The 22,328-nt window shown below is 38.0% G+C and overlaps 1 protein-coding gene across 2 annotated transcripts in view; it reads right to left on the bottom strand.

Annotated features, from left to right (window-relative positions):
* Window positions 1-6,326: 6,326 nt before the first annotated feature.
* Window positions 6,327-22,328, bottom strand: part of CNDP2 (carnosine dipeptidase 2) — a 31,705-nt gene continuing 15,703 nt past the window's right edge. For both annotated transcript variants that reach the window (XM_027852385.1, XM_027852386.1), the window contains exons 4-12: window positions 20,518-20,680; window positions 20,130-20,218; window positions 17,490-17,690; window positions 16,295-16,379; window positions 14,666-14,826; window positions 10,453-10,617; window positions 9,152-9,293; window positions 8,179-8,326; window positions 6,327-7,264 (exon numbers count right to left, since the gene is read on the bottom strand). In XM_027852385.1, the coding sequence (XP_027708186.1) occupies window positions 7,198-7,264; window positions 8,179-8,326; window positions 9,152-9,293; window positions 10,453-10,617; window positions 14,666-14,826; window positions 16,295-16,379; window positions 17,490-17,690; window positions 20,130-20,218; window positions 20,518-20,680 (1,221 nt within the window). In that variant the 3' untranslated portion in view covers window positions 6,327-7,197. The remainder of the gene's footprint in view (window positions 7,265-8,178; window positions 8,327-9,151; window positions 9,294-10,452; window positions 10,618-14,665; window positions 14,827-16,294; window positions 16,380-17,489; window positions 17,691-20,129; window positions 20,219-20,517; window positions 20,681-22,328) is intronic.

Below are 22,328 nucleotides of genomic sequence, written 5' to 3'. Positions count from 1 at the left end.
AAGACCCAAGTTCAAATCCAGCCTCTGACACTTAGTAATTATGTGAGCCTGGGGACAGTCATTGAATGTGTCTGCCTCAGTTTCCTCAACTGTAAAATGGGATAATAATAGCATCTACCTACCAGGGTTGTTGTGAGGGTCAAATGAGATAGTAATTGTGAAACACTTAGCACACAGTGCCTGGCACATAGTAGGTGTTATATAACTGTTGGCTACTATTAATTTTTTAAAAGGTAAAAAAAGACAAGTCTTTGTACCTGGGAGTGTACATTTCTATGTACACATACATTATATATATATATATATATATATATATATATATACAGAAATACAAAGCAATAACTTTCAGTAGCCCTTGTTTTTCATAGGACCATAGATTTAGAGTCCAACCTTCATTGTATAGATGAGGAAACTGAGACCTAGACAGATTAAGTGACTTGTCCAAAGTCACATTGGTGGTAATCAGTGACAGCTACTGATTCATAAATCCATTTCTGATCAATATGCCAACCAACTTCTTTTTGAACAGTTATAGATCTATTAAATGTATCATGTGTTTCTTATAGTGCTGACCATATAAAGAGGGCAAAAGGTAGTCCTGTGTCACACTGTGAATATGATATGAATAAGTAGCAACAGAAAGTTTTAAGGTCCTCCAAGCTTTCCAGTTTTATTTGTTTTTGACTCCTCAGCATAAAATGAAGTTTCAGAAGATGTCATGAGTCACTCTTGGAAGTAAATTTTAAAAAGTAGAAATAAATTAAAGGAAGAGACTTGTAAGCTGGAAAAGAAGAAAAAGAAGTGCTCTCCAATATTTTCTCTTAACTTCAGTCTTGCAGTCAAATTAATACAACACATTTCTCCTATTGTTTTCTGAATTGATGTCTGTTTTCTCTGAAATAAATGCAATAGAAAGGGTAGTGCCACCCATACCTTAAATCATGACCTTTATGTTCTAAGGCACTAATGAAGATGTCCAAAATGGCTCCAGTGGATTCCCATCCCAGAAAATAAGGAGAAGATTGAGCCAGATTCTTCCTGGTACCCAAGTAACTTGATGAAACCTGAGTTGGGGGCAGGAGTAGTGTGGGATGGAGAACCTTAGCTCTTTTCACTCAGATTTGGTAGCTCATTCTTTCCTATGGGTAGCATGACATACCTGAAGTAGTTTTCTTCTTGGGTGCAGTTTTGTTTCCCTAGGTGGTTAGCTTACTTCGGTGGAGGAATATAATCCTTAGTGACATCCATCAATGGAATACGTTTACAGGACAAGAAGGAAGTACCCTGCTAAAAAGATTATCTCCCTGATGCTTGAAATTCACTTTACAAGAGAGAAGTAACACAATGATGTTTTATTGACATTTTGATGTGGGGTGGGTGGGGAAGCGGAGGGGCATTAGAATTGTAGTGTGTTTAGAAGGTTACACCTAAGCAGGGGCAAAAACAAGGGGAAGCTGGGATTGACAAGGACAAATCATACATTTCACAGTGCTGCCGAGGGCAGGTTCTGTTAAGTATAGGTAAGAATAAACCTAAGCTTACCTCTGATGTCTTAATACTTCATATTTGGACTAGTGTAAGAGGGGTGCCCCACACTTCCTTTGTAATATGATGCCCTATACCCTGATATTTCTATCAGGTGAGAAAATATTAGGTTACAGAATCAATCAATAGAAGGTTAGAACAATTCCTAATGAATAATTCAAAGGTATAACCTATGTACGAACAAGTTTGTAATTAATTTGAGAGAAATAGAGTGTTTGAGTACTTGAATGAAAGCAGATTCTGAACATGAAATACTGCGTGACTGATTGAAGAGAATCAGTCATGATCAGGGGGACTTGGATGAAACAACAAGCCAATTTGATTCAGAATACGGAATTAAAATAACAAGTGGTGAAGTGAATCTGGCCAAATCGATGAGAATCACCCACAATCTCACAATCTTTTTTTTTTTAATAATTATATTTTATTTATTTTAACATTCATTAATTTTTTTTTGTAGGCAATTGGGGTTAAGTGTCTTGCCCAGGGTCACACAGCTAGTGTCAAGTGTTCAGTCTGAGGCTGGATTTGAACTCAGGTCCTCCTGACTTCAGGGCCAGTGCTCTATCCACTGCACCACCTAGCTGCCCCGAATCACCCACAATCTTGACCAGAAGACACTTTTGAACTTTGAAAGGTCAGAAGATTTGAACTTACCAATGTTGGTGGCATTGTCCCCAAAACAGCAGTGTTTGCAATAGTAGCTGAGAGGGATCTATGAACAAACTAGACATGGAGCTCAGGAGAGCTGCACCAAAGAGGGACTTCATGAGGATTCTACAAAGGGATGACTGAATAGGAATCTTCACAACAAATAATCATCTTGCCTCTACCTGAGGACTTCCAGTGACCACCCAACAAGGAAGCTCACTCCATTTTTTAATAGCTCTAAAATTGTTTTTCCTTGTCACCTCTGACATACCTTGGCCTCGTGGTCCTTGTCAAGTCACTTAACCTCTTAGTACTCTAATCAACTGTGGAAGACTTTAAATTGCAAAGAGGGTTACCGCCCTGAAAAGGTAGAATGAGTTTCTCCACTGGGAAGGGAATAAGCACACCTACCATGTGCCAGCACCTGTGTTAAGTGCTTTCACAAATATTACCTTATTCAATCTTCATAACAACCCTGCAGGGCAGGTACTGTTATTATTTATTATTTCTTTTTACAGTTGAGGAAACTGAGGCAAACTGATTTAAGTGACTTGCCCAGAGTAACACAGCTAATATCGAAACTCAGGTCTTCCTGATTCCAGGCCCAGCACTCTACCCACTGTGCCACTAGCAGACTCTGGAAATCTCTCTATACCAATGAAATCACGGATGCAGTGTCTATGCCTGTTCCATATAGTGAACCGAAATCTTTGTCCCTGTAACTTCACCTGTTGGCCCTAGCTCCCCTCTCTGTGGCTAGACAGAAAAAATTAATACTCCTCCCTTCTTCAAATACTCGAACAGAGCTAGTCCAGGCAAACAATCTTAGATCCTTCAATAGATCATGACAATGATGGTTCTTAACCTCCTCACCATTTTAATCATTCTCTTCTGGACAAGCTCCAACCTGTCAATACTATAAAATGTTGCACCTAGAAATGGACTATTTCAGATGCGGTCTGAGCAAGGCAGAGTACAGAGGAACGATGACCTCATCATCCTGAACACTGGGCTTCTGTGAGTGCTGTCTGCAGGCCTGGTGGTACTGCCTGCAGTTGCTCTGGTAGGAGCAACGAATGTGGTGGATACAGAATGATGGTGGCTGAAAAGAATTAAGAGCCTCTGTGATTATCTTGGGAGATCAGGCAAGATGGAGTAGAATATAAGCATGGTGGGCTGGGCTCCCTTAATGGCTGCTGCTGGTGCTTTGGATAGACCAGGTCTCAAGTCAGGAAGACCTAAGTTCAAGTTTCCTCAACCATAAAAGGAGATAATAACAGTACCTCTCTCACAGGGTTGTTATGAGGATCAAATGAGACAATACTTGTAAAACGGGCTTAGCATAGAATTTGGCCTATGTTTATTCCCTTATCTGCAGAGGCCAGGCACCTGATCTTTAGAATGAAGAAGACGGCTGCAATGCACTGATGATAACAGTGTTAGACTCTGTGGTCTCAACAAGAGGGCAGTACAAGCTAAACATTTTCCCCTGGTCCCTGCGGCTGGCAGGTGCTTTGTACACAATATTCTTGATTTCTTTAAGCTTTTTCTATTTCCTACAAACCACTATTGGTTCTAAGTGATCTATGACTCATATTTTGTTAATTATCTTGGTGTGTGGGAGTGCTTTGTATATACAGATATGGTCAGAGGTTTATTCATCCATCTAGAATGTTAGGGTTTTTTTCCCTGGGAGGGTGGGGGCTGAGTTTATTGGGAGAGAATCTTATGGTTTTGCCTTATTAATAACTTTTAAAAGCTCCTAAATAGCAGATAACCAATATGATTTGGGACTGCACACTTGCTAGACTAGGAGTTGGTGATGAAGCAGACCAGGTGATTTTTGCTTTAGGAAAGCTTCAGCCTCTAGACAGGGAAGGCTGCAGAGAAGAGGCATAGACCAAGTTAAGACTATTATCTCCTTGCTTAATGAAAAGAGATGGGGTGTCTGGAAAAAATCTGCACTGTCCACATTCCTGCAGTGAGTCCGGAGAGTGCCTCTTCCCTGTTCACTTTCCAGCCTAAACCTCCCAGACCCTGCTAGATACCACCACTTGCTAGTTACACTTGTATTAATAATCTTATGTCACAATGGCTTTTTTTGGCAGCCATTTTAAAGTTTGCTGTCCACTTAAAATTCCCTTGAATTGCTACCTTGTCACGTCATACCACTAGTACTTACACATTCTTACATGTTCCCTCACTGTGAAAGTCCCTTACTCAATTAAAAGCAAATTATAGCCAAGGCAAATACAAAATAATTTTAGGTAGTAGCAGAGTGGTTGATCAGAATATATATATATTTTAGGCTATACATGTACAATCATATTAAACACATTTCCACATTAGTCAGGTTGTGAAAGAAGAATCAGAACAAAAGGGAAAAACCACAAGAAAGAAAAAAATAAACAAAAAGAGAAAATAGTATGCTTCAATCTGCATTCAGACTCCATAGTTCTTTGTGGATAGCATTTTTTATCATGAGTCTTTTGGAATCGTCTTAAATCATTGTATTACTGAGAAGAGTTCAGTCTATCAAAGTTGGTCATTGCACAATGTTGGATCAGAATATCTAAAAAAAAAAATATCGATGGCCTTTCCCAACTTCAAATCTGGTAAACACAGAAGAACATTTTGTTCTCACATTTTCTTCATTTTGCACTATTTCTTGAAACTATTTGGCCAGTAGATGGCAGTGATACACACTAACTTTCCTCGGATGTTCTCCTGAAAAGTCTCACTGAATTGTTCACTTTAGAATCCTCACAGCTTACTCCTACCGCTGGGATCAGAAGTCCTTAAAGTATTTTGCATAGGGGGTAGACATTGTGGTTTTCATTCAATTTCTATAATGTTACATGTTTACAAAAATCTCTCCCCTATTATTCTCTTATGTATGGATTTTTCAGTAGTTCTTAGATACTTTTCCCTAATGAATAAACTGTTTTCTATGACTATTTTATTGCCTAAGTTAAGAAATTCATTTCCCTACTCAAGAGAATCTTGGAAAGTGTTTTTTTTTTTTTTAAATGTATTCCTTACTTTTTATTCCTCTCCCAAATGTTTGTGAATCTGTGAAGTCTGTAAAATTTGTTGGTAACAACTAGTGGACATAGGCAGAGTTCTTGTATAAAAGAGAGGAGGATACTTCAATTTATGCACCAAGGCAGTTTGGGAATAAGTGAACTAATTATGTCCTTACCTCCAATAGTTACTCTTTTATGGAAGGTAATGTTATACTAGGATGACAAAAGTGTCCAAGGCTCATCTTACTTTCCCTAGCTTTTTTTTTTTTTTTTGGTGAGGGCAATTGGGGTTAAGTGACTTGCCCAGAGTCACACAGCTAGTGAATGTTATGGTCTATGGCCAGATTTGAACTTAGGTCCTCCTGACTCCAGGGCTAGTGCTCTATCCACTGTACCACCTAGCTGCCCCTTGCCCCAGTCCTTTTGGCACGGAGATCATGACACTCACTAAACAGGACCAATTTTTCTCATAGCAAATTGGATCTCTTACCTATCCCTCCTATAAATGAACTGAACTTCCAAAATAACCAAATAAAGTAATTTGGGCTTTGTCTTCATGGTAGGTGATGAGAGACTTAATGTCAGCTCCAAAGTCACTTGATCTTAATGGTAAAAAGAAAGGCTTCGCCGAAAACATTCTTCAAATTAAAAGAATGCATCTGATAGCACTGCTTACCCAAGCCTATCACTTCACTAACTCTTTAGGGAACAGGGAGGCACGTGGTAAGCTCAAGCTTTTTTTTTAAGGATGCCCACTGAGCAGTCCAATGGGGCTAGGATGGGGGGTGGGGGTTCTAGACATCTAATTTCATGGCTGTACAGTCCCAGTGCAGAAACTACCTCCCTCTACCAATGCAGATAAGCAACTGTTGTACCGTATACAACTGTCTTGTAAAGTTGCCTAAGGGCCCTGAGAGATTTAATAACCTGTCAGGGTCACACTGTCAGTAGTAGTGTGGCCTTGTGTTCCTTTGTCTGCCCTCAGCACCATGCCCTGTTGAGCATCCAGATGAAAGCAAAAAAAGTTCACAATGAGAGATTAGGTGTCATCTCTCCAATTCTAGCACATGAGTTGTAGGAACAAAGTAAGCATTATTTTAGTTATGAGACTTCATTTAAAATTTTTATTTAGCAGCACATACATGAAAAAACAAAGGAATTATCCTGGTTAAGTTCAATGGAGTTTGTCGATTACCTAAAGATAGGAAAGTCCAATTGCCAAAATCTTGAAGAGAATGAGACACAATGGCAGTGCAGCAAGAGAATGAGATGTTAATAAAAGCCAAAGTGACCACCTTAATTTCTTTCATAATCTTTAATATTTCCCTCATAAAACAATATATTACGTCAGTCAGCTTAAAAAAAGGAAGACAGAGATAAGGAATACAACCTGCTGTTCAAAATTTCTTTTCAAGGACTTAATTTTTTTAGACTGGGGATTCTTCACCTGGGGTTCAATAACAGATTTCAGAGGGTCTGTGGGCTTGTATGGGAAAAAATATCTTATTTTTCATTAACCTCCAACTGAAATTTAGCACTTTTTTTCAATTATGATTGCAGGCAACATTACTCTACTTCACCAGACTTCTCAAAAGGTCCATGACACAGAAAAGGTTAAGAATTACTGTTTTAGATGGAATATTCATTTTTGGGGAAAAAAAAATTTCATAGCAACTTTGGAAGCAGCCCAGCTGAGACAAGAATATGTAAATATATAAATTCTGAGCCCCTTGTCAGAACCTAGGAATCAAATATAAATATTTGACAACCTTGTGTCTCAAAGTGGTTCCATTTTTATATAATAGTGTATAGTGGGTATAGTAACAGCAGATGTTCAAAGCTTTAGTAGGTACTTGTTTTTATGAAAGGAAAAGAGAAAAATAAGAGGCCTCCTAACGGAAAATGGCCCAATGACCAGATTAACCAACTTTCCAGTTAGATGTCACTCTCCAAAGTGGGGAATAAAGTATATGGTTCAGTTCAGTTGAGATACTTCATACAAGTATGCACCCAGCATTTTGGTCCCTTCTATGTAGTTATGCCTAAAGGGAAATAAGAGAGGGTCATCAAGTTGGCTACTGTCATAAAATTCAATAGCTAGAGTCTGTGCAGAGCACACACGTATATTTTACTCCTAGGGCTAGTAAAGCATTCCAATATGCCAATAATACATGAGAAACACAATCAAAGAAACTTTTTTTTTCAGTTAGAATTTTTTTAAAATTTATTTTTAGTTATCCATATGCTTTTGAGTTTTAAATTTTTCTCCCCCTCCCTCCTTGCCTCCCTCCCCAAGAGGGCATGCAATCAGAGAACCTTTGATAAGTGACAGGTGTAAGAAAGAGGCAGGCAGGCAAAAAAAAAAAAAAAAAAAAGCCTAGGCTAAGCCCTATATTTTAAAATCAACTTCTCTCTCTTCATGAAACCAAATGTGTTCCACTAATCATCTCTTTGCTTTTATCACCCAACATACAGGTGAGAAAAAAGAAGAAGCAGGAAGCAACCTTAGCTGGTTAGAGAATTAGTTACCTTGCTCTTCTTTTCCCTGCTCCTCAAAAGTTGTACAGGGGAGAACAAAGGAATCAAAAAAGGGTCCTGACCTCCATAAGGGCTTGTCTACTCTACATTGATAAATCACTTCTTAGTCCTTGAGGTTATTTAGAAGTTTCTAGAGCCTATGGAGCTAAACATAGCTATTCAGAACATCTACAAGATAATAATAAATGGTATTAAATCAATTTAGAATTTTGGGAAAAGTATATTTGTCTAATTCTATTTGGACCAACACTAACGTTCTTAGTTCCAGTCCTAGCTTAAGAGCAAACACTCTCAAGGGACTTGGGTAAATAAGTAGGTGTATAGATTTTTCTAAGACTATACCATTGGCGTATCATGGAGGAAGACACATAATTCCAGACCGAGACATACAATCAGCTGTAGGCCCTTTCAGACTTACCTGTTGAGTTTTTCATTCTGTGAATGAGCACCATCATCTGCCGATCCGACAGGCAGTAGCATTACATTTTTTCCTGTGGCCTCTTGGAAGGTCAAGGTCACAGGAATACTGCCACCTTCTCTGGTCAAGTCTGGTTCAACACCAAAAACTGAGAGGAATGTGAAAAAATAGTTAAAAGACTGTTCTTGTAAAAGGAAACAAAAAACTTGTTACTAATGTTGACTTCTATAACCCAAAATAACCAAAAATTTTAATCCTTGTATTTTGGACCAGTGCTTCAAGAGCACTGAAGTATGGAGCACTCAGAGGTAAAGTTGGGGTTTAGGAGACGGCAAACACCTTAAGCAATGACTGGTAAATTAATTATGTAAGTGTGTTTATATACACTCTTTGCTGGCTGAGGACATTGGATACCAGGGACCAAGAGAATGAACTTGTGGAGGCTTTGGTGAATTTAAAATCAGAGAAAACTCTCTTTAAAAAAAAAAGTCAATAAAAGCCACCTGTGTGTTCCCATGCTGAAGACAGTAATAATTTTTCAAAACACTGAAGAAAGAGGCTGTGTAATGTAACAGTTGGTTACCTTACTGTAGCATAGTGGAGAGAAGGCTGGCCTTAGAATTAGGAAGGTCTGGGGTTCATGTTCCACCAATGGCACATGGTACACTACATGTGTTATCCTGGGCAAGTCATAACCTCTCAGTGTTCCAGACAATGCTCTAAGACCATAAGCTGCAGATCTGCATTGATGGATTGCATTTCCTCAGTGGGAGCTCTCTACCCAATGAAAGCACAGATCCTGCTTAGGATTATAAGGGCAGACAACGTTAGGGATGACAAGGCTACAAAGCCAGCATCTGGGGCTTGATTCTGGTCTGCCAGGAGCATTTCCTTCTTCAGGGTTCAAAAAAGTCATGCCTATCTGTTCCACTGCTGGCCTGAAAGTGCTATGAGCCTGCAAGCTCACACTGACCTCTTTTCAAGGCTTTTCTCCCAGCCAGGTAATGAGGATGATTGAAGTCAGACACCCAAGGTTTTCCACCATGGCCCATGTACACCTTGAACTTGTTGGGGCTCTTTAGCTCAGTAAACTTTTCATTCACGTAACTTACAACCTTTTGCACATATAAACAAAAATATGAACAGTTAACCATAAACTTGACACTGACTAGGATTAACAATTAATAAACAATGGATTTTGACTTGCCTACTCAATACTGTTCTTCACAGATATCAATAGTGAATGAATGTCACTAAATTATTAAGTTCATTTCACTAAAGGGCAAAACAATTTGACACCACACACAAGAGGCCTAGGAATGGATGGTTATATTGGCTAAAATTATATTGGTTTTCATACTTTAAATGTTGATATGCATCTTAAGTCAGGACAAAAATGCAATGTTCCCTTACACCCATTTTTTATGGTGAACTTGGGTCAAAGGTATCATTTAATTTAAACTAAGATTTCCAGAACATCTAAAAAGGTATAGGTGATTATTAAGCATTTACCAGGTGCAAAGTACTACAGATGATCATTAGCCATTAAGGCCAATGACATCAGTAGTTCTAAGCATGTTTACTAGTCTCCAATAACCAACTTCTCAAATAAGATTTAGATCTCATCTACTTTATAAAACCTTGCACAGCTAACTAGAAAAGAACTGGTGATTACCATCTTCCAAACTTGTCTGAATAGACAACCATGGATCACAAATCCTTTTGCTTAACTTTCCATTAAGCAAAATTTACAAAACATTTGTTTTGCTTATAATGACATTTCACCACAGATATGTTCTTCACCATTAACACAGAAATCTGTTACAGCAGAATCCATATTTGGGAGCTCTAAATCTTCACTACAAACCTAGGTGCATTTCAGCAATACAAGTAGAGGTTATATTTCATAAACATAAGTCCAACAGTATTGACTATACCTTATTTGAGCAATTATTTGTACATATTTTAAATGGAAGAACACATTTATATTGGCTGTATTCAATAATTTTCCATTTTATACAGTATCTAAATATAGTGCTAATATTTGGTAGTTAATTACTATTAGTCATTAGTCATTCATTTACTTATTCATTTCAATATTCGTGATCTGCTCCCAATTAATTTCCAACAACTGAGTTTGGGGAAGCTAAAAGTTGGAACTCTGAAGTCTTGGGTTTAAAGAAATTTACACTGGCAAACCTTATAAATTGCAATTCTGACCATCAGAAAGCTAGACAACCATTATATTACACAGCAAACCCCATCCCAAAATACCTGTTTTTCGACAACCTCAGGTACCATATCTGGCACCAATCTTATTGAGAACTTGCCAATCACTTTCCTAGGAATCACAGTTTTAGCTCCTGGTCCAGAGAAAGCACCTTCAATTCCATGGAGAGAGAGGGATGGGTATCTCCATCTGTGCATTAAGATTTTTTCCTATAGGAGAAAAACCACATCCTTAATGGGGTTAAAGAAAGTAACACCATTTCTTGCTTTGGCTTTAAATGCAAATGTTAAGAAAAGCCAGTTACTTTCCTCTAGAAATTGGAAACGAAAATCAGACACTTGATAGGTACACTGAGCCTTACTTCACTTGGTGGCAAATCTGAATCCAGTGGCATCCACTTGTCATAAGACTCTGGAGTCAGATTCGTAGCCACTATTATCCAAGAGTCAGGAAGTTACTGTATAACCTATATAACAATGGAACCACTTTGAGACACAAGGCTGTCAAATATTTATATTTGATTCCAAGGTTCTGACAAGGGGCTCAGAATTTACATATTTACATATTCTTGTCTCAGCTGGGCTGTTTCCAAAGTTGCTATGAAATTTGTTACTCTAGATAATACACCTATCTTCCACTAAACCCCAATGCCTGCCTTACTGAAGTGTGGAGGGAATTGTGAGTTCTTGAAGGCTATGACAAGAAAGCATTAGCTCGAGAAGAGTCAACCAAGTTGCTAAGGAAGATTATAAACTCAGCTGTGTACTCAGGGTTTATATCTTCAGTGGGCCAGCCTAAATCTGGAGAGGTATTTCACCACAATGTTGGCCTCGAAGGGATGAGTTTCTTAGAGTCATGAAGCCCATCTAAAACAGATGTGAGAGTGGTGATCTGCACTGGATGGAGAAGGAGAACCCAAAGTGACAAAAAAAATCATAAATCTTTTGGAGTATTAGAATTTGGAAACATATATATTAGTCTGAATATAGACTGTTGAAATGAGATTGAGACTTTTCTCCCCAAATAAATTAAGATTTTAATCAACAACAAAGGCAGTATGGTGTAACAGACATAGCATAAAGTCTAAAAGGACCTGGGTTCAAGTACCACCCCTGACACAAACTGGTTATGTGACTTCAGCCAAGTCAAGCTTATTAAGTTGCAGAAGATGCTAACCAGTGTGGGTTAAAGGGGGTTTCCCTCACCTGAGAATACCCTATACCAATGAAATCACATGTCTAGTGTTTCCTACAAAACCAAATAAAATGATAGCTATTTATATGACCACAAATGAAATTAAATTATATCCATGCAGTGTGCCTTCCCCTAAGTTCCCGATGAGCTTTTCCTGGCCATACTTCTTTTAGATCTGTAGTTACCATGAACTCTGTTTTTCATTTGCTTGTGTCATCGCTATTTTACAATGGTAGATAAGTATTTAATTTAAAATGGCAAGGCAGCATGAATCAGTGGGAAGAACATGGAGGTTAATAAAGATGACCCGAGTTCAAAACCTAGTTTTGTGGTTTACTTCCGATATGATAGTTTGGGCCAGTCATTCATTCTAAGGAATGTTGGTTTGTTGGGTGTTGGTCATCTCTAAAATGAGGGGCACTGAACTTGCTCTCTTATGATGCCTTCCAACTCTAAATACTACAATCCTATGAGGCTAAAATGAAAATGCGTTTGTGTTTGTGTGTGTGTGTATGTATGTACATTATATAATCCATAACTATCTCTAATGCTAATTTTGCACATCATATTTTGTGTAACAGAGCCAGAGTGAGAATGGATAAACAGCTGGCCTCAGAGCCAGGAAGAGTTGAGTTCAAGCCCTGCCTTGGACATGTACTGTAATGCTGGCAAAGTCACTTCCCTTCTCAGTATTCTGGGCAACTTTCTAAGACTAAGTTTCAGAAGGAGGGCTGACCTGTGTTGGTATAGGTAGTGTCCTCAATCAAGAGTTCCTGATCTCAAAGAAATGATGGGTCCAAAACTGTTCTAACCCACTCTGGCACATATCCAGAGGAGGTAACCATAGTGGTAGGAGAATTTTAAACATAACCATATAAAGATCAACTGAAGAAACTAGGCATGTTTAAGTTGAAAAAAAAAAAATGACTCAGGAAAAAAAAATAAAATATTCAGAATACTTAAAGAGTGTCATGTAAAAGAGGTTGACCTCTGGTTTTTTGGTTTGTTTTTTTTTTTTTTTTGTGGCCCCAACAGGCAGAATTAGGATTAATGGGAAATTAGGAAGACACAAACTTTTAGTGTAACACAAGGAAAAATTTCTTAACTGGAGCTATCCAAAATGCCAATGGGCAGCCTGAAGGGATACTCAGTAAGTTCCTTGTCATCAAAGGTTTTAAAAAGCACCCACCCCGAATCAAGCCTCAGCCTAAGATCTGCATTCACTGAGGCCAGATCCTGAAGCCCCCTGTGACTTAGTAATTTTATGATCAAAAACAAACTGAAGACCTGAAGACAGGGTAGCACAGGGAAGAACAATGGGGGCCATGAGCTAAGTGCCACCAACCTGGGCTTTGTACCTGGGTTTCTCAAGATGCAAAGCCAGATTTTTATTAAGAAAGCTAAAGAAAATAACTATTATCATGCCTGGCAGTTAGGGCACATAGAAAGCATTAGGGGTAAGTATTGTAACATTTTTGCCAGCTGCACTAAAAAAAAAATCTTCCATTTTCATTATCTAAAGCTTCAGTTAATACTCCTGGTTTTATGAACACACCCTACATCAGAACATTGACAGAACAGGCATCTCAAGAGTAGACCAAGTCACTTGGGGAATAGCAGGGTTAAAGAGGGGGGAGAAGGGCAGAATCAAAACCTGTTTGAGATGTAGGAGGCTTTGGCACAGTTCACTACAAGCTACTAACTTATTGGATGTTCTTCGGTAAATGACAACTATTAAATGTCTCAATTTCTTCTCAATGGTGAAAACAGGTTAGTGATTGCTTTGAGTGATGGCACATAGGATTAATAAAAGTCACTAGAGGACTTAGAGATCCTTGAATGAAGATACTCGATTATCCTAGAGTATCTTACCATAGCCAGCTATGCAAAAAAACCCTCATTTGCTGTGATGGAATAGAAATTTTATGTTGGCACTGACAGACTGAACATCTGAAATATACAGTAGTGTTGGTCTAACGGAGGACCATTGTGATGAAAAAACCTTTGCTTAGATGGAGTCATTAAATTTTAGCCCTACAATGTATCTTAGAAATCATGTAAGTCAACCTCTTCATATTAGAGATAGGCAGCTGAGCTAGAGAGGCTGATTTATCCTAAGTCATATGAGTAGGATTAAAACCTAGGTCTCCTGACTTTCAAGTCAGATTCTACAATGCCATAAAATCTCCAGGACTTATTTCTGAAATAATCTACTGGCTTTGAAATATTTTTACTATCAAAGGACTTTCTATTACTATAAATGCAAAGATTATAGGTTAGGTCCCTTTAAAGAAACTGAGAGATAAATATTAGAAACTAGGTTAGTATGCTGTAGGCACAAAGAGAAATACTCTCCAGTCTGATCCCTGACCTTAGAAAAAGGACTTAGTTATCCTTGCTTCCATAAGGATTTGATGTGACTCTAAAATAAACATCTAACCTAAAGCAAAAATTAAAAGGTGATACTAGTAGGGCAGGAGAAAATAAAATTCTTATAAGAAACATAAAAAATCCTTTACCAAAATGAGGAAAACCACCATAAACCAAGAGCTAGACTTGTTAGCAGAAATAAGCTAGAACTTCAATTTTTAAGCTGCCATGGACCACATCAATTCCGCTTTAGCAAAATGAATCAAATACATCTAGGACCTGTGGCTTTCAATAATGTGGATCATGATGTATTGAGAACTTGGAATTACTGACAGCTCAGAGGCTAAGAGACTTACTCATGGTCACCTGGCTAGTAAATGTCAGAGGCAGGCTCTGAAAAACACCTTACCACCTTAACCCTCGTCCTGGCAGTAAGAAGATGAACTGTGTGTGGAGCCATAAGAGAAGCCACTAAAGATGATGCCATATGGCAAGTCCCTGCCAAAGATCCTGAAACTGACTATGCCCATTTTCTCTGCTTGTCTCCTGTGACTGAAACAGTCCCAAGGTAGAAATTCTGTTTGTTTTTCTGGCTCTCTTTGCTTTTTGGCACTCACAAACATAGCACTTACCAAAGGTCAGGCCTCAAGATCTGATGGACAATTAAGTTTGTGTCAACAAGACAGAACATACCTTTGAGTCATGTAGAAGTGTCTTTGCTCCCGCATCTTTTGTATATTCTTCCAAATCAAAGTCAATCTTTTCATACAGCAAGAGCTCCTCATCAGTAACAGGAGCCACTGATTCATTAATACCAGGGATGAGAATGTGTCCCTTTCTGTCCACCAAGCAGCCTGGAGAAAAAAAACACAATATTAAAAGCTCTCCAAGAACATCTAATACTTTACCGCAGTGCCTGGCACACAGTGGATGATTAATAAATGACTGTTGACTTGAGTACACCAGTCTCTAAGTTCTCTGTTCTCTAACTACAGCCCAAAGGCAAATGTGAATTTTTGAAGACCATGCCAATGCAGTACAAGCTCTGGGTAGCTTCAACCAAGGTGGAAAGACTTTGAGCATGACCTAGTAAGGAATGGTCCAGCCTAGCTGAGTTCAGAAACACTAATCAGAAACACTAGGTCAGCCACAAATGATCAGAGTTTTGACCACAGCAATTCATAAAAGAGGGCAGGTTCAGTGGATAGAGTGCCAGGCTGGAGCCAGGAAAACTCTTCTTCCTAAGTTCAAATCTAGCCTCAGACCCTGGGCAAGTCACTTAACCCTGTTTGCCCCTCAGTTTCCTCATCTGTAAAACGAGATGGAGAAGGAGATAGCAAACCACTCTAGTATCTTTGCCAAGAAAACCCCAAATAGAATGACAAAGAGTCAGACATGGCTGAAAACGACTAAACAACAATAATAACTCATAAAAACATCTACTAAGGTAGATAAAGACTGTGCCCAAAATCAGTAAAGAGAGTACCCTCCATGGATAAAGTCAGATTTGCTGAAGTGTAAGAATAACTACATTTAGTATACAAAGCAAAGGATGCTGCATCCTTAAGAGTCGTACCACTCAGAGTGAGAGGGGAAAGGACTCACAATACTGAAGGACCCAAGGGAAGCTGTGACATGGTCAATCCAGCATGAGTCTTGCAGTGATGCTAACACTGCATAGACAGGAATGACAAACACTATACAAGAGTTCAATATACTTCAGCCTTTTTTTGAAAAAGAAAATTGTATGTTTTACAGAGGTCATGGCTGAGATGAACAGCCTGTACTTCCGGAAGCTGAGCTTCCTTACTCTGCTGTTCCAATAGCAAACCATCACTTTTTTTTTTAATCTTTAGGCAATTAGGGTTAAGTGACTTGCCCAGAGTCACACAGCTAAGTGTCAAGTGTTTGGTCTGAGGCCGGATTTGAACTCAGGTCCTCCTGACTTCAGGGTCACTATTCACTGCGCCACCTAGCTGCCCCTAAACCATCACTTTTGATGGCCAAAAAAGGCCTATACAAAAGTATAGTTAACCAAGATTGTATGAAAATGTAATACAGTTAAATTGAGTTAATTTGGTGAACCAAGGTATACATGTAGGCACATTCCTGGCAAACTTTCAATAGCATACACATAGAAATCATTGCTGAATCTCACTTAAACTTTTTCTTCCAAATCAACAAATACTGAGTATCCACCACATTCAAGAAAAGTAAAAATGAGATATTTAGAATGGATCATTCTGGTTAAAGTAACTTCTGCTTTAATGTTAATAAATGATTGGTTACACTTTGTTAATATCCCTTGGTAACTGGGCTTACCCATCAGAGTAATGAGATCTGACATGGCTTCATGCACCGAACCACCATACACACCAGAATGAAGGTCTTTGTCACTGCATTCCACCTGGTTTGAAACAAGCATGTTCTTACTTTGATGCTTGGTGGGGGAACTTTTAAAAAGGTGAGTGGAAACTATATTTGTTGATAAACAACTGCTCTCCCCAATGTAAAGTCATGAATTCCTCAAACTATGAGGCTTTTGTGGGACTTGAAAACTATAGACACAAAAACCTGAAAGATGTACTATTATTCACGGAAGCTTCCATTTACTTTTCAACTCCCCTGGCATGAAGGGATGCAAACAGTTTCAAAAAATATGATTCTACATTTGCTAAGGGATAATACTGAGATTTACATTAACACTTCAGTTACCTTGCACAGACAATGAACAGTTCCACATAAATTTATGTTTTGGGGGAAAATTCTGTGAACTCTTTAAATGATATAATAGTTTTTTGGTGAAAATTTAAGATTATATGTTTCCCTTCTTCTCTATGCTAAAGAGAATTTAATCTTTTCTTGACAATTTAGCGTCATTTAAGAACAGTCATTCATCTGACAGACCCCTGTCCATTACTATACTATGATAACTTATGCTGGAGGGCCTATTCCTATACCAAAGAGTTGTTCTTGCTTTTTTATGTTTTCTCATAAGGCGATTTTTTTCCTTCTGCTTCACGGATAATTCCTGGCCCTGCTGCCATTCCTCTGTACACTGCCACTTCAGCTGCCTGCTAAGCTCTCCTCTGCTTCTCTTTTTTCTTTCCTTGCTGCATTTCTGTCCATTTTTCCAGCAAGCAGTAGAGCATCTCCAGCCAGAGAGAGTGCTGCTGGCCTCTAAGTTGGTGAATTTCATCCATCACACCCCATTGGGAGAAACCTCTGGCTTTTAGGCTATTTTCTTTCTTTGTTGTCAGAGATGATAACTTTGTCTTTTTTTTTAACCTATGGGTTTCAGTTTTGTTTTGGATGGCTGATATAGCCAGAAGCCTGACCTCTGTACAAGAAATGTATCCAGGACACTAATGTAGCACAAGAGCTGTTTGCTCAGAACAAACTGGTTAAATCTACAATTGTGATACTATCATATCAAATACATTCATTTTTCTTAATGATATGGGGGAAACAGGAAAAGTGGCCAATAGGTTAGAAAAGATGGAACTCAGAAACCTACCTCTATAAAAAAATAGCAAATTCCTCTGAGGCCATATGTAATACAGGGCTTCTTTTTCCCCAACCAGTAGTTGTCAGAGATACAAACATAATCCACGTCTTTGAAGAAAGTATCTTTCTTAGAGAAAATCAAATCATCCAGGCCTTCAGAACCAGATTCCTCCATGCCTTCTAGACAAAATTTGACATTGACAGGGATATCCTTTGGAAATAAAATAAGAAATCTTAGTAAATATCCAGCTGCTGAGTATTTTTAAAGTCTTAGGAACATTATAGAGAAAAATATGTTTTAAAACTACAAATTTTTTATAACTCATGCTTTTGGATATCAAAGATAGATCTTGGCCAAGCTAAGACTGCCAATGTTGCAGATACTGTTAAGGTGATCATAAATCTCAGACTTTTTACGAGAGTTTATAATTTGTAAAAAAAATTTGTTATAAGAGTATCCCTTTCAGACCATATGTCTCAATTTTGTTTCAGAAAATATAGTCACCATACATAAAACTAGTGCCAGATTCCCTTACAGATCTATCCTTGCCCTGATAAATTCAATCAAGAAATGTGCAAGTGGGAAATGTCCCCAATATGGTGTTTTTTAAAATTTATTTTTATTCTGAATTTAACAAACACCAAACAAAATGAAAATCTACACATACACAGCAGAACATTAAGAAGCCTGCACATGAAACGGCATATCTCCAACCTGTATAGCTTGCATTCCTTTCCAAAGCTAAAACAAATTCAGCCTGAAGCTTTCAAAGCTATCCTTATACAACTCATTTTAAAATAAAAGCAAGTCCATAAAATAATTGCCACTGGTTTGTCATTTACAATATCAGAGTCCGCTCTTAATTCAGTCAAAGATGGGTAAAATTCCTTCCTTTAATTTACAACTCTCCTCTCTCTCAGATGCTAAACACGCATTTATCTAAAAGCCTTCTGCTAAAAAGATCAATAATAATATAAAACAACATCATCTTACATTTGTAAAATCCCTTACAGTTTTCAAAGCAGTTTCACATAATTAGTTATTGAAATTCTCTCAACAACCCTGTGAGACAGACAGGAAAAAGGTCACAAAACTATAGAGCCTCATTGTTCTGACTAGGCCAATGGTCTAATTTACACTATTTGACTTTCTAATTCACTCCAATAAGTATTTATTAAGCACCTAATCTATACAAAGCATCCTGCTATGTACTAAAGATACAAAGAAAAAGAAAAACCCTGAAAAACAGCATTTGTCTTCAAGGAACTAACATCCTTTACTATATTATTCTGATTTCAGTTGTTACTCAAAATACTATACGTATACTTTGGTTTAAGAAAAATACAACGCTCGTATAACTAGCCTTCAAAACAGACAAATTAATGGGTTTATATTTGTATTGCAGGAAAATTTATTCCAGGGCTTCTGCAGGTTCACAGTTTCCTCAATGTATTAAAAGTATGATTTAATTTATGGCTATAGCCAGCAGAGCTAGAAGGATGAGGGCAGAGAGCCTGAAGTCTGAGAAGGTCAGCCCTTGGGAACAGTGGGGATTCCTTTCATGTATAAGTTAGACGAGATGACTACTGAGATCCTATTCTCTCAAATTCTGTAATTCTGTAATGATGACTCTTAGACCTCAAGCTAAATATTGTCCTTTGTCAAGCTGCTTAACTTCTCTAAGACTCATCTTCCTAATCTTAATAGGGGTAGAACTACATGATCTTCAAATTTCCCAGTGGGTCTAAAATTCTACAACTCACAAAAATTATTTACCTAAATTTTCATGAAAATACCAGTTACATGAGTGATATAAGAGAAATGGATTAGGAGATAGGAGATTTGGATTCTAGTCCCAATTACTCCAATAAATAGCAATGTAATCTTAGTAAGTTTATTTAACCTGGGCCTTAGATTTCTCATCCAAAAAAATAAGAGAATGAGAAAAGGTAATCTTTAAAGTCCCTTCCAGTTTAACATCCTAAGATTCTATAATTCTATAAGTAGTAGCAAGTAATATTGGGCAGCTAGAAGGTACAATGGATAGAGTGCCAGGCCTGGAGTCAGAAACAGTCATATTTCTGAGTTCAAATCTGGCCTCAGACACTTACTAGCTGTGTGACCCTGGCAAGTCATTTAACCTTGTTTGCCTCAGTTTCCTTATTTGCAAAATGTTCTGGAGAAGGAAATGGCAATCCACTCCATTGTCTTTGCCAAGGAAACCCCAAATGGGATCACGAAGAATCAAACATAATGAAAAACGACTGAACAACAACAGCAAGAAAAATTGAATCTACATAAGGCACCAAAAAGCCAAGTAAGTTATCCAGTATCAAACAGTACACGGCAATTTCTTGCAAGTTACTAGAACCACAAGAATATTTTGTGATTTATAATTCAACACTGCATATGCTGGCTACACTCTTGCTGGCTTTTCAGTGCCATCATTTCTGAGCCACAATAAAAGTTAAACTTTAACTAGAAGCTAATGGCAAGAAAAAAAAAAGCACAAGTGCTGATACACAGAGTTGTGTTTCAAACTCCAAGGACTCAATCTTTACCAGGAATTTTATAGTGGGGAGGATTATCCATGTACTGCTTAGACAGGAAGCAAGGTGCACTTGGTAAAATGGGATATAGCTGACGTACCTGATTTATTTGTTGAAAAGCTTCCAGGGCATTTAGCCAGCCAAGTACTGGTCCCTTGTCATCAGTTGCACCTCTTCCATACAGTTTTCCTAGAAGAAGTATCAGCAAATTTGTGGGAAATCATGATTACAATGACTGAAGGAAAAGTTCATTTCAAGTAAATACCCAATATCTTGACTCTTGAATCCAGACAACCTGATTTTCCTCTGAATCAGAAGAAGCATTAATATCATCCCATTAGGAGATCATCCCTATTCTAAAGATGAAAGCTAAGTTACATTTAATGATTTACCAAAGTTAAAGTTTTGGAAGGTTTCCTTTGGAGGAAGAATGTTTTTGCCTCAAAACTAAACCAATTTTAAAAAATAAGATTGCTGTACTTCCTTACCATCTCTTTCTACCAACGTGAAGGGCTCACTATCCCAGCCATCCTCCAGGGCTGCTGGTTGTACATCCAGATGTCCATAGACACACACAGTTTTCTTTTGGGGATCCGAGCCCAGTTTGCCAAGTAAAATAGGAGGCAGAGGTATTTCTGAGCCATCGTGGAGCTAAAAGTCAAAAGGAAACAATCATATCATTTTGCTTCTAATATTCAAAAGATATTCATACAAGATTGTTGTTGAAAGGATATTTCATAATCACAGAATGTTATAGTTACGTTATACTAAGTAGCTTCCAATCTTTAGATTTTCCTTGAAAAATATATCTGTTAAACTATATAAAGTGGGTAAGAACAATTTGTTCAACTAAGTCTAAGGTAATGCTCAAAAATTAATTTCAATGGACCAAAATTAATGCAAGCTGGTTACAAGTATAAACTGCCTAACACCATTAGTTTATTATTTGTGGCATTCTAAAGTATTAAACAATCAGCACAGTTCAGTCCACAAGCAGAAGCACTTTACGAACTTAAGATTTAGAGGGAAATTCTCTTCTATGTTAGATTAGCACAGGCCTTTTTCAAAGACTGAGGCAAGCACCATCTTTGGCAAACACATTCTTCCCTGTTTTGTATATCACCTTTATATAAATAAACAATTAAATATGTAAGCATTTATTGTCTCCGTGCCAAGTATTATGCCAAATGGTGATGGTGGGGACATAGAAAAAAAAAAGAAAACAATCCATTCCTGCCCTCAAGAAGCATCTATTTGATAGGGAGGAAAACACTCGTACAGATAAAATATGAACAAAATTAATGAAAATAAATCAAAGGAATGGGTGGGAGCTTAACATTTGGGGGAACCAGAAAAGACTTCATGCAGAAGATAGCATTTGAATCAAACCTTGAAAAGAAAGAATGCATTCCAGGCACAGGCAAAAGCACAGAGGTGGGGAACTGAATGTCATCATGCACAGGAAAAAGCAAGTAGGCCAGTCTGGTTGGAATAAAGGGTGTAAGAGAGAAATTATCTGAAATTAGCCTAAAAAAGACAGGCTGGAGCCAGAATGCAAAGGACTAGAAATGCTAAAATTTATATTTTAACTTGAAGGCAAGTAGAAGTCAGTGAAGTTTCTTGAGCAACCTTCTTGGTCAGACCTGTGCTTTAGGAGCATCAATATGGATTAGAGAGGGGAGAGACTGGAGGTGGTGAGACTAATTAGGAAAAAATGATAATAGTCCAAGTAAAAGTAATGAGGGCCTAAGAATAGAGAGGAAGGGACAGGTCCAACAGATGTTGTGGAGACAGAATTGACAAGTTTGCCAATAAAATGGAGGTTAAACGAGAAGGAAATGTCGAGAATGACCAAACTGACAAATCTGGAGGACTGGAAAGATAGTAGTACCTTCAACAAAAATGAAGTTGAGGCAAGGACAAATTTTGAGGAAAAGTTAAAACATGTTCTGTTCTGAATACAGTGAATTTGAGGTGTCACTGGGACATATACTTGGAGATACCTATCTATGTGAGTAGTGCATGACTGGAGCTCATGAGAGAAGAGAATGATGTGTATATTTGAGGAAGACATCTGCATAGAGGGGTTAACTGAACCCATGGGAGATATTACTAAGACAATACAGGATGAGAAGAGAGCCCAGAACACAGGGCTTTACCTACACATAAGATCTAGCCAGGTTGACTGAGAAGAAATAGTCCGAAAGGCAGAAAGAGAGCCAAGAGGAGAAGCAGCATGAAAACCCAGGGGGAAGAAAACTGACAAGAAGAAGGGGTGGTTAATGGTGCCAAATGCTGC

This window comes from Vombatus ursinus, unplaced genomic scaffold, assembly GCF_900497805.2.
Source record: "Vombatus ursinus unplaced genomic scaffold, bare-nosed wombat genome assembly UNPS02009573.1, whole genome shotgun sequence".
Classification (NCBI taxonomy): Eukaryota; Metazoa; Chordata; class Mammalia; order Diprotodontia; family Vombatidae; genus Vombatus; species Vombatus ursinus.
This window is presented reverse-complemented; position numbering and strand designations above follow the sequence as displayed.